This window comes from Ipomoea triloba, chromosome 8, assembly GCF_003576645.1.
Source record: "Ipomoea triloba cultivar NCNSP0323 chromosome 8, ASM357664v1".
NCBI classification, from domain to species: Eukaryota; Viridiplantae; Streptophyta; class Magnoliopsida; order Solanales; family Convolvulaceae; genus Ipomoea; species Ipomoea triloba.
In genome coordinates, this window is record NC_044923.1 from 4,223,053 (window position 1) to 4,237,506 (window position 14,454).

At 26.6% G+C, this 14,454-nt stretch overlaps 1 protein-coding gene across 1 annotated transcript in view; it reads right to left on the reverse strand.

Annotated features, from left to right (window-relative positions):
- Window positions 1-613, reverse strand: part of LOC116027730 (interferon-related developmental regulator 1) — a 5,939-nt gene extending 5,326 nt beyond the window's left edge. The window contains exon 1 of the mRNA XM_031269464.1: window positions 299-613. Coding sequence (XP_031125324.1) covers window positions 299-308 — 10 coding nt within the window. The 5' untranslated portion in view covers window positions 309-613. The remainder of the gene's footprint in view (window positions 1-298) is intronic.
- Between the last annotated feature and the right edge of the window lie 13,841 nt (window positions 614-14,454).

A 14,454-nucleotide genomic window follows, 5' to 3' on the forward strand; every position in this document is an offset into this window, starting at 1 on the left:
CCCCCCCCCCCCCCCCCCAACACACACACACACTCAATAAAAATCCCAAGTTTATTTCCCAAAGCAAAACAAAACCTAAAAAATTAGGAAATTTATTACAATTGAAGATTTGAAGTATGTGCTCCATCTCAACTAAAAAACCTAAACTGTTTAACAAACCCTAGAAGATTCAAAGCTATGACTTTGTGCTATATCTCAACTAAAAACCTAAGCTAGATTGAACATTTATGTTTATATATTATATGCTCAACAATTGCAGTATGAATAGAGACAAAGAGAGAGAAATTAGAGAGCTTACTTTTACCCATGGCGACAGGCTGACGGCTCCAGAAAGCAAGGGTTAGAAAGAGATACAAGGTTGACTAATGATCGGAAACTGGGAATCGGATGGCTGAGATTGAACGAAAGGGGAACGAGGCAGAAGATTGTTGATGATGATGTCGTCGTTGTTCTTCACCGTGATTGAATCGAACAACAACGTATCCATAAAGGGGTCCTTTTGATATAAATTTGGAGAGAATCTAGAGATGTGGCGAGGGCTTTCCTTATATAGATCGGAATCGAAGCAAGGAGAGAACTTTAACAGAGAGAAGGAGAAGAGGAGAAACAACTCGACGAAGAGAAGAGAGAGATATTCAGAATTAGTGGTTTGGAATATTCGACTCACGCTGCGGTAGGGCGCACCGTTGCTGCCCTGGGGACGATGACGTGGAACAATTTCGTACTTTAATCAGTGTTGAAGGGTTGGTAACTCGAAGATGAGAACACAAGATCAAACTTGGACAGTTATATGACAAGAGTTTCACTTGTGGTAGACTTCTAAGTATGAACTGATTCTCCCACCTAAGAAGTAACTAAGTAATAGTAATAGTAATTTTACGAGGAAATTTTTCGCCCTCACACAAATAACTCGGTTGATACTTAGGTGATACATAAAATATCGACCCTCTTATCTAAAAGGTCGTTTTGAATTGTGATTTATCTTTTTGTAATTTTATTGAGGAGTTAATTCCATTTTTGGTCATAGATTTATAGGTGGTAGTTCACTTTTAGTCCTTTTTTATTAAAACATCCACATTTGGTCCTATTATTATTGTAGCATGATCATTTTTAGTCCTTCTTCAACAAAATCGTTAAAATGACGTTAAATACAAGGACATTTTGATCTTTTTTTTACAAAGTATGTTGATCCGCTATATTTTTATTTTTACTTTTTTGAAAAAAATATCTATTTGAAGATCGAAATGCCCTTGCATTTGTGAGAATTTTAACGATTTTATTGATAAAGGACTAAAAAAAGGTCATGTCACAATAATACTAGGACCAAAATGGGATGTTTTGAAAAAAAGTACTAAAAGTGGAATGACGCCTATAATTCTAGGACAAAAATGAAATTAACTCTTTTATTGAGTCACAATATGAACCCTTGAGATGATAAATTTCACTTTTGAGAGTGAACAGTAATTATACCATGGACCCGTATCTGCAAGATGAACCTGTTACAAATTATATACTGAATGCTCATAAATAAATTATGTATTTTATATACTGAATGCTCATAAATAAATTATGTATTTTAAACTCGAATTCATTTTGTAAGGTGAATTCGGGTTCAAATAATAATTTGTAAGGAGTGAAGAAAGGCTCCGGTGAAATTGGGACAACGTGCGGCCGTTTGTTTCGTGTAAGGGGACGTTAGTGACGTAACGGCTTGTGTGTAGCGGAAGCGGCGTGAGTGACGGAAAATGTATTAGCTGTTTCCGTGACGGATTAGGGCGAACATGTAGATAGAATAGAATTAAAGAAACGTGTTTTGCTAGTAATACACAACTTCACTAAAAGGGGTTTGGCTGGTCAACGTAGAGAAAGCCATCAAAACTTCTACACTTGCCCTACCCTTTCTAGAATTAAATTAATATATTAGAAAAATAATAATGTATTAAATTTTGGATTATTTGAGTTGGTTTCATCTAAAAACAAAGTATAATAAAATTAGTCAATTTATTAGTGGTTAGTATAATTTATTTCTTTCATTTGATGAGCCTTTGAAATAAATGTGTGATTTGAACAATATTATATTTAATTATGTGTTTTTTTTTAAACTATTTAATTATGTGTTTGCAAAATACGGAATAGGTTTTTGACACTTGCTATGACAATCAAAGTGGGTTGGACCCTCACCTCGTCATATAATAATGGTGAGCTTTGAGTTGAGGGTTTAGAGCAACATTTAAGTATTTACTGTAGAGTTTTTGTGTATCTTAATCTTCTACTCGTTTATTAAAAAAAAAAAAGAATAATTGGTGTGCTAGCTAGTCGCCAGTAACTAGCAACTACTCCTAATTACCTAGTGGGCAAATAAAGAGCACGTATCCACTAGACACTTGCGTGAGCCCGACGACATGTTTTTCTCTTCTTTTCTTTTTGTTTGTTTTTTTTTTTCATCACATATTGAGTTTTTCTATAAGAATCGTTCTTTTCCCATTTTTTCTACCATACATATTTACTTTCTTATAACACAATAAAGAACCTTTAAAATAACTACTAATAGGATTGATCTCGATAGTATAGTCCATCATGAGATCGAGCTAAATGGACTGTCCAACAAGTCACACGGTTGTAGGCCATACGTTGGCCCGCTATTTATCTTTTTAAAAACAAATCAAAATATTTAATAAATACTTTAAAATTAGAGATCAAGGGAGATTAAGTTGGTAGGCTTGCATTTTCAATAAACTATTTGGGATATATACTTTATGGATAATGATGAGTTTGAAAAATATAGGTGAATTTTGTTAACTACTTGTATGAACTTTGGATGGTGTTAGAGTTAATATCTTCAATGGTCCTCTGAGTATTAGCGATTAACCAGTTGTGGTCCATCGACTTTTAAATGACCTTCAATGGTCCTCCAAGTTTTAAAAAATAACCACCCGTGGTCCTTTTAGGACATTTCGTGGTCATTTTAAACTGGGGTTATTTTAAGAATTAGGACCACGGGTGTTATTTTTTAAAACTTGGAGGTCATTTAAAAGTCGAGGGACCACAATTGGTAAATTGCTAATACTCGGAGGACCATTGGAGGTATTAACTCGATGGTGTTATTATAAAAAGTGGATGTTAGAGCGTTCTTGTGAAAAATGCCATAATTAATTAGTATTAAGGATTGGTTAGATCAAGCAGTGGGTGCCAATCTATTTTGTGAAATGGATACTAACATTAACGTTTAACTCCTTATTCTTAGTGATTGTTTTGAAATGAGGTTTGCCAGATATGGATACTAATTAATAGTTATATATATAATGAATGGGCTGTGAAGTTGCAATATTCTATGCAGCCACGCAACCTTCTGGCGATCAACTAATGGCATATTGATTTATCATATTTTATAAGTTTTAAAAGGGGTGAGAAAAGGAACGTGCGAATTAATCTTATATGTTCATCTAAAATGATCAAGAGTTGAAGTTTAAGGAAAAATACAGTGGTATTTTGATAATTATAATGGTGTATTTAAAAAACATTTATGGGTTGTTTGGTTCACGGAATAGGTAGGAAATGGCATAGCATTCCCAGTAATAACCTATTCCGTCATTTGGTTCGCAGTTGTATTCCCAGGAACAATGTTCCTGGGAATGAGCTATTACCCTTGCAAGGGTAATAGCTATTACCAGGGCCCCCCTGGTATTAACCTATTCCTGAGAGCTCAGGAATAGGTATTTTTTATTATTTCTTTTTTACCCTTATTTAAACCTAACAAATTTTACGCTCATTTTTTTTCAGATTGAATTCATCGCATCATCTCTCTGTCGCACACCTAAACGTAAAACTCATCGCATCACCGATCACCTCTCTGTCATCGCACATATCTTCTCCGCCATTGCAAATTGAGATTTTTCTTCGAGGTATTCTTCTCACCATTTTTTGTTTTATAAATTATTTTGTATATGTATATATATTTAATATATATATATAATCAGTGTTGCTGATGCCGCAGCCGCAATAGTGCTAATAAGCAAATACAATGCTTAATGATGATGCTATCGAGATATGTGCTGAGAGTATGCTTAATGCTGCGAAGCTAATAAGCAATACAATGTCAGAAGTTGGTAAGAACTTGTCTGATGGCCTTCAATATGATCGTGATATGGATATGTTTCAGAAGCTTGATCGTGTATTACAGGAGGTCGATGGTTTGACTTTAGATGAAATGGACCTTGTTTCGTTAAAGCTCACTGATCATCCTAATAAAGCCACTTTTTTCCTCAGTCTTGATCCTGATCGAAGACTACAGTGGATCAGAAGATTTCTTGCTGGCCATTAATCATTATTGATATTTATATTTTATGAACATTGCTACTATCATTGAATTGTTTTCAGTATTTTGTTTTAAAAAACATATGTTATTCGTCTTCTGAATATTAATAAATGTTCTTATAATATATTGATTAGCAGTTGATAGAAAATTATTTGAATTTTAATCCATACATAAATTCCATCATGTATAAACATTCTTGAATAACTGATGATCCAAATCTAACGTAGTTTTAAATCACATAAGTCAAAACTCAAAAGGATTCAATAATGAACAGTCTTCAAAGAATATTAGATTCAATTATACATAATAATAATAATAATAATAATAATAATAATAATCATAATAATAATAATAATAATAATAATAATAATAATAATAATCATAATAATAATAATAATAATTATTATTATTATTTTGTACAAGGGCATTTATGTCTTTTAAATATATATTCCATTTCTATTCCTTCCGCGAACCAAACGTTGGAATACAATTCCCAAGTCTATTCCTTCCGCGAACCAAATGCTGGAATACAATTCATATTCTATTCCTTACCTATTCCATTCCTTATGGAATAGTATTCCTATTCCCTTCAAATTCATTCCGTGAACCAAACGTGCTGTTAATAGTGCATTTACAGATAGTTGACAGTGCGCTTAAAATCTATAATATTGCACTCAAATATGTGTGCACTATTAATTATTCGTGGATGCACTATCAAGCGTTTTCAACCGCACCATTATAATTATAGAAATGTCACAATATTTTTTTCATTAATTTCTGACCATTGATCATATCAGATAGATAAATGAGGTTAGTCAGCATGTTCTCACATGACTGCTAGTGCTTATTTGAACTTAACTATGTATATTCAAATGAGAACATGGTCATCATGTAAAAAGTGATGATTGATCACACCTGACTATCAAGATTCATTAATGATTGAAGATTTTAGTTATAAAAAAATACAAGGTCAATTTTATAATTATTAAAAAATTGTGATATTTAGAAAACTAATTTGCCTCTTTTCTCTTTATTTTTCCTACATTTTTTTTTTGAAAATATTTTTCCTACATTGTAATGTGAATTTTGAGGACACAATATAATTTGCAGGTGGTTGTAATTAGCAATAGTTATACTAAGGACTCGGGTCCATCTTGCAAGGTGTATCTGAATCCACAGAATAATTTACCTGTAACTAGTGGCTGGAGCCCAGAGATGGAAGATTGTGGCATTTTCATGTCCATTGGATAACCTGAAGCCCAGATTTAAGAGAGAAAAACATGACCCAACCCAATTAAGGAACAGGCCCAGACCATACAGAAGAACGGATTGGGCCTATACGTTTGTGTTCAACAATAGAATTACATTTAAATTTGTAATTTCCGGTTGATGTAAATATCCAAGAATGGTCCATCGACAAATTATTTCTTGACTATTAAATTTAGCAAATTAAGTTCTCAATTACTCAATTCTTATTTAATAAAGTCCTTAACTATTTAATTCGTACTCAATAAGGTCCTCAACTATTCAATTCTTACTCAATAAGATACTCAACGAATGATTGATTTGTGAATTATTATTGCATAAGAATTGAATAGTTGAGGATTTAATTGGCAAAATTGATAGTCAATGACTAATTTGTGAATTTTGACATAGTCGAGTGACCATTTTGAATATTTACTCTTTATTCAAGCCTAATTTGCAAATTAGATGAAACTTGTTAATACTAGTAACACAAGTATATTATTTATAAGTGCGGGTGGCGGGTGTGGGAATATCTCCCTCGCACCCGCCCCCATATAGGCGCCGTATACAAAATTACCTCATCCCCGCACCCATTATCCAAATTGTGCGCGTATTTTAAAACTCATTGGAGCGGAAATGCGGGGAGCTCATAGGGTGTGAGTAGAACTGTTATCCCTACAGATATCTAATCAATAGTTAACATGGTAGATTATTCCCATTGCTCTAATAGCTATTGTTAATGCACCTTAATGAATGTTTATTGGTGCCTAATACAAAGATTAGCTAGTAATAAGAAGTATGTATATACCCTACCAAAGGACAAGGGTATCGGAGGAGTACAAGTCCGTACATGGATTGGGAAGAAGAGACCTAGACCATGTATGGTGCACCAAAATTCCCAACAGCCAAACGCCCCAGTTGTCAGTTAAGTGCACATGACCTATAATATAATAATACACTACCATTGCCTTATCTTCATTAAGGATACTTGTCCTAATACATGACCTAGGAAAAGAAATATAGAGAATTGGAATAAAAGCAACATATATAAAGTTTTTTTTTTTTTTTTGGTTTAAAAAAATTGTAAATGACAGTGTCTTAAGTTCACATAAATTGTTAAATTAAATGAGCGAGTTATTTTTAATTTAATTATCGTTTATTGTGAAATTTTTATATTTAGTCATCAAGTAATAATTTTATCACATTTTATTCTTAGTTTTAATCATAGTTCTAAATTACTTTTTCATTTCGTCACCCATTTGACAATTTCTTCTCATCTTCGCAAAATTTTAAGAAATATATATAGGGAAAATTCGCCAACGAAGAAATTATTAAAGTTTAACACGGGATAATAACTGAAATTATTAAAGTTTAACATTGGTCAATAACTGATTTTGGTTTGACAACTAAATTCAAACACAACATTAACAAAAAAAAAATTTTTTTGAAAAACATTTAACAAGTTAAACATTTAGAATTGAGTTTATTACCGGAATGGTCCCTCGACTATTGCGAAATTACCAATTTGGTCCTCAACAATTTTTCGTACCCAATTAAGTCCCTCGACTTTGAAAATTTTAACCAATTTGTTCCTCCGTTTATTTTGTCGTTAAAATTGGGACGAAATTGGTAATTTTGCTATAGTCAAGCGACCAAATTGGTAATTTTTTTATAGTTAAGGGACCATTTCAGTGAAAAATTAACTACCAATTTGGTCCCATGACTATAGAAAAATTACCAATTTGGTCCCTTGACTATAGCAAAATTACCAATTTGGTCCTAATTTTAACGGCAAAATAAACGGAGGATCAAATTAGTTAAAATTTTCAAACTCAAGGGACTTAATTGGGTACGAAAAATTGTCGAGGACCAAATTGGTAATTTCACAATAGTCGAGGGACCATTTCGGTAATAAACTCTTTAGAATTTGACAGAATTGTCTACAAAAATATCAAATAGAATGAATCATAGAAGGAATATATTGATAGCAAAAGAAACATGAAACTATCATTAAATCTATGAACAAAAGGAGAGGGGCTTCGTGGTTTTCCCTATGAAGTGAGCATTGCATCAATTCTTAACTCTAAACTATGAGCAATTTATCATAGTTTTTGTTATTTTGGGAAAGAGGCTACGTAGAGTGGAACTTGAAAATGACTCCGTAGATTTTTATTTATTTATTTATTTTGAGAAAAATTTAAAAAGTTGATAATTTGCAAGATTCTCATTTACATATCCTAAGAGGAATTTGAGAGCTTATTCAAGAAGATTGACATTGGTTGGTTAGACATATCTACAGAAACTAATACGTGTATTGATTGGATGACTACTCATCATAACACTTCTATACTTAGTTTACAAGTCTATAACCACCCTATAAAGGATTTGAAACATATGATTTTTGTTGATATTATTGATATCATTGGACCAAATTTATGCAATTTTAGTTTCTCTTCTATACACAAAAGTAGGTAATCAAAAGAGGAATGTCATCATAGTGGAAAAGTATATTAAGAATTAAGTTTTAAATGAGGAATAACAATAAGTTTCTTCCCAGAAGTTGAATCCCCAGCCTTAAGAGCCCCTCACGCTCCGGTCCAACAGAATATCTGAGAGGATGTAAATCATAGTAACTCAGTGATCTTTGTTTACTGCACACAAAGTCTGGTCTTTCTTTCCAAACTTCACTCATGTGATCATTTAAGCTGTTCATGTGGACATAAATTTAAGTAGTAATGGGGTGGGGTAGAAATTGGGAAAGGCAAGCATGTGAGCACACTGCCCAGAGAGTGGTGGGGAATGGGGATCCGAGTAGGAAGGCCCAGTGGGTTTGATAATCTTACCACCAACTACATGCATAGTTGATAGTAGTATAGTACCCTCTTTCATCATATTGTTGCTTCAATTTTGTTGCTTTTATTTCAATTTTCATCCTGTAATTTTACAGAGGTAAGGTGAAAATGTGAGACTGCCATTTTCTTTTTGGTAAAACAAATGCATTATTATATTACTACTAGTATTTTTGCCCGTGCGTTGCACGGAATGGATTTGTTATAATATTTTAAGAATATTTGGATCGACATACAATTATATAAATTGTAACATCGAATATTTTATAGCGCAATTGATGAAATTGGTTGGATCGATTATATTTTTTTGATGTTTTCTTTACTTGAATTAGAGCAAATAATTGTCCAATTACCCAATGCGATGCACGGATAAATTTTTTATTATATATTTAGATAATAAAAATAAAGATTGAAATTATAAAAAATTCTAATATTGAACGTATACATTTATTTGATTATAAGATTATTGCAAAAGTATTACTCAATTAATTGAATAATATATGACTTGTTTGTCAACAATTATCTTAAAAATCTAACAACCCATGTTTAGTTAATTTTTTTAAATTTAAATAATTTAAAGTTTTCAAAAGAAAAGTGTAATTAATTTTTAATGTTTTAAAAAAAAATTTAGTCAATTAGTAATATCCTTTTCCCTTTTTCCAATTTTCCTAATTTATGTTTCCTTTTTCTAGGATCTTTTTATATTTTCAATCAATTAGTAAAATCAATTTTCTTTTCCATTTTATCTTTACTATTACTATTGTTTGGGTGGAGATTTCACAAAGAATGATTTTATTTTTATTAATAGTAGTATATATATAGAAGTATAGATAATTAGTTGAATTATTATTATTGGTGTAAATAATAATTAATAAATTATTTTTTTCTTATAAAATTACGCAGATTTTGTTTTCATTATTCTCACAATTATAATGGTTTAATTATTATGAGAATTTGGTAAATAAAGTTTTTTTACCAATTAAACATTATTAATTTTTTTACCAATTAATTAATAATATTATTTTGTGTGCGAAAGTTGAAGGGGAGGATTTTACTTTTATTAATAGTATTGATACGTGAATATAGAAGTAATATTACCAATTAATAGATATTAGTTCATTTTCATTTTACATTTTCTTACCAAATAAGCTTTATTAATTATTTCACCAATAAAATATTTAATTAATTGACTACAAAAATTTGAGCGAAAAAATGAAATAGGAGGATATTACTTTTATATATAGTATAGATGTTTTGGAATGATCCTATACCAACATATGCTTAGTATATCACATGTTCTTTTCATTGCACTAACTATACCATCAAATAAAGTAATAACACTACATTCTTTTACAAAATTATTGAATTTATAATATAATCGAGCTTTCTATATTTAATTATTATGTAAATTATATATTAATTTGTAATACCAAATGCTAAAATTGTTAATAAGTATAGTTATCATTACTCTATGTTGTTTTTTCTTTTGTAGGAATGGTATTACAAAATCAAGCTGTTTGGAAACATTACCTGGGAGTCATGGAGTAGGCACTCCAGTGTCTGTTGGTTGACTGCGGAACGTTGATATTCCCGGGACAAATAACAACGAATCAATCGAAGCCTTATACAACTTTTCTTCGTCTTGGGGGATAGGTCGAAAGCAGAGACAAAAACAGACTCCATTAGTGAAAGAAGAAAATTGTTTTCGATTTGTATAATTGAAAGAAAACATGCGCAGCAACAGAATTTGCAGATTTGATAGTGGGGAGGTTCTGAATAATTGCACTATGTCGAAGCCTTATACAACTTTTCTTCGTCTTGGGGGATAGGTCGAAAGCAGAGACAAAAACAGACTCAATTAGTGAAAGAAGAAAATTGTTTTCGATTTGTAGAATTGAAAGAAAACAGGCGCATCAACAGAATTTGCAGATTTGATAGTGGGGAGGTTCTGAATAATTGCACTGCGTTTCTCTTTTAAAGTTCGTAGTATAGGATTAGGGATTTATATAAGGTTGTATCTTTTTACGATAGAATTGTAGTATGATAGGAATTGTAATGTAGAATTGTAGTACGATAGGAATTGTAATATAGAATTATAGTACGATAGGAATTGTAATGTAGAATTGTACAACGAAAAGGAAAATAGGAAATAATCACATCCTAAATATTGTAGGACTGTTTTGGGCGGGAAGCTTAAAGTGAGGATTTTGTTTTTATATATAGTCTTATTTGAATTTTGGTTATAAATGGTCAGAAATTAAAATACAAGAAAATTATATTTTATATTTTATTATAGATTACTATGTGCATTATACTTAATGTAATTAAGAGATATTATTATTATTATTAGGATGTTTATAATAAATTTTGTATTTTATATTATTGATATAGATTAATAACTAATAATTAATTAATTTTAATTTTAATTATAGATTAATACATATATGTGCATGATACTTAATGTAATTAAGAGATATTATTATTATTATTAGGATGTTTATAATAAATTTTGTATTTTATATTATTGATATAGATTAATAACTAATAATTAATTAATTTTAATTTTAATTATAGATTAATACATATATGTGCATGATACTTAATGTAATTAAGAGATATTATTATTATTATTAGGATGTTTATAATAAATTTTGTATTTTATATTATTGATATAGATTAATAACTAATAATTAATTAATTTTAATTTTAATTATAGATTAATACATATATGTGCATGATACTTAATGTAATTAAGAGATATTATTATTATTATTAGGATGTTTATAATAAATTTTGTATTTTATATTATTGATATAGATTAATAACTAATAATTAATTAATTTTAATTTTAATTATAGATTAATACATATATGTGCATGATACTTAATGTAATTAAGAGATATTATTATTATTATTAGGATGTTTATAATAAATTTTGTATTTTATATTATTGATATAGATTAATAACTAATAATTAATTAATTTTAATTTTAATTATAGATTAATACATATATGTGCATGATACTTAATGTAATTAAGAGATATTATTATTATTATTAGGATGTTTATAATAAATTTTGTATTTTATATTATTGATATAGATTAATAACTAATAATTAATTAATTTTAATTTTAATTATAGATTAATACATATATGTGCATGATACTTAATGTAATTAAGAGATATTATTATTATTATTAGGATGTTTATAATAAATTTTGTATTTTATATTATTGATATAGATTAATAACTAATAATTAATTAATTTTAATTTTAATTATAGATTAATACATATATGTGCATGATACTTAATGTAATTAAGAGATATTATTATTATTATTAGGATGTTTATAATAAATTTTGTATTTTATATTATTGATATAGATTAATAACTAATAATTAATTAATTTTAATTTTAATTATAGATTAATACATATATGTGCATGATACTTAATGTAATTAAGAGATATTATTATTATTATTAGGATGTTTATAATAAATTTTGTATTTTATATTATTGATATAGATTAATAACTAATAATTAATTAATTTTAATTTTAATTATAGATTAATACATATATGTGCATGATACTTAATGTAATTAAGAGATATTATTATTATTATTAGGATGTTTATAATAAATTTTGTATTTTATATTATTGATATAGATTAATAACTAATAATTAATTAATTTTAATTTTAATTATAGATTAATACATATATGTGCATGATACTTAATGTAATTAAGAGATATTATTATTATTATTAGGATGTTTATAATAAATTTTGTATTTTATATTATTGATATAGATTAATAACTAATAATTAATTAATTTTAATTTTAATTATAGATTAATACATATATGTGCATGATACTTAATGTAATTAAGAGATATTATTATTATTATTAGGATGTTTATAATAAATTTTGTATTTTATATTATTGATATAGATTAATAACTAATAATTAATTAATTTTAATTTTAATTATAGATTAATACATATATGTGCATGATACTTAATGTAATTAAGAGATATTATTATTATTATTAGGATGTTTATAATAAATTTTGTATTTTATATTATTGATATAGATTAATAACTAATAATTAATTAATTTTAATTTTAATTATAGATTAATACATATATGTGCATGATACTTAATGTAATTAAGAGATATTATTATTATTATTAGGATGTTTATAATAAATTTTGTATTTTATATTATTGATATAGATTAATAACTAATAATTAATTAATTTTAATTTTAATTATAGATTAATACATATATGTGCATGATACTTAATGTAATTAAGAGATATTATTATTATTATTAGGATGTTTATAATAAATTTTGTATTTTATATTATTGATATAGATTAATAACTAATAATTAATTAATTTTAATTTTAATTATAGATTAATACATATATGTGCATGATACTTAATGTAATTAAGAGATATTATTATTATTATTAGGATGTTTATAATAAATTTTGTATTTTATATTATTGATATAGATTAATAACTAATAATTAATTAATTTTAATTTTAATTATAGATTAATACATATATGTGCATGATACTTAATGTAATTAAGAGATATTATTATTATTATTAGGATGTTTATAATAAATTTTGTATTTTATATTATTGATATAGATTAATAACTAATAATTAATTAATTTTAATTTTAATTATAGATTAATACATATATGTGCATGATACTTAATGTAATTAAGAGATATTATTATTATTATTAGGATGTTTATAATAAATTTTGTATTTTATATTATTGATATAGATTAATAACTAATAATTAATTAATTTTAATTTTAATTATAGATTAATACATATATGTGCATGATACTTAATGTAATTAAGAGATATTATTATTATTATTAGGATGTTTATAATAAATTTTGTATTTTATATTATTGATATAGATTAATAACTAATAATTAATTAATTTTAATTTTAATTATAGATTAATACATATATGTGCATGATACTTAATGTAATTAAGAGATATTATTATTATTATTAGGATGTTTATAATAAATTTTGTATTTTATATTATTGATATAGATTAATAACTAATAATTAATTAATTTTAATTTTAATTATAGATTAATACATATATGTGCATGATACTTAATGTAATTAAGAGATATTATTATTATTATTAGGATGTTTATAATAAATTTTGTATTTTATATTATTGATATAGATTAATAATTAATAATTAATTAATTACATTTAATTTTAATTAATACATATAATAAAATTACTCCGTAAGGACTGTAACATAATTTCAATCCCTTCACCCTAATTAAGTTCACGTGATATCAGCATTAAAATTATATTTACAAACAAATGGCAAGAGGTTTGATTTTCTTTTTATTTTTCTTTTATTACCATTTGAATTTTGGTTATAAATGGTTAGAAATTAAAATACAATAAATTGTATTTTATTAGGCATCCTTATCCGGAATTCTTTTTTATTTTTCTTTTATTACCATTTGAATTTTGGTTATAAATGGTTAGAAATTAAAATACAATAAATTTGTACTTTATTATAGATGAATACATATATGTGCATTATACTTAATGTAATTAATAGATATTGTTCTATAATTTTCAATTTCAATGATATTTCATTCTTGATTTAATTTTCAATTCCAATAATATCGTATATGAATAAAATGGAATAAGTTTGACCACGTTAGTAGGATATTATCATTTGAATTTTGGTTATAAATGTTCAGAAATTGTATTTTATTATAGATTAATACATATATGTGCATTATACTTAATGTAATTAATAGATATTATTATTATTATTAGGTTTTTTATAATATTTTATTATTGATATAGATTAATAATTAATAATTAATTAATTAATTAATTAATTAATTAATTTTAATTTTAATTATAGATTAATACATATATGTGCATTATACTTAATGTAATTAATAGATATTATTATTATTATTAGGTTTTTTATAATATTTTATTATTGATATAGATTAATAATTAATAAT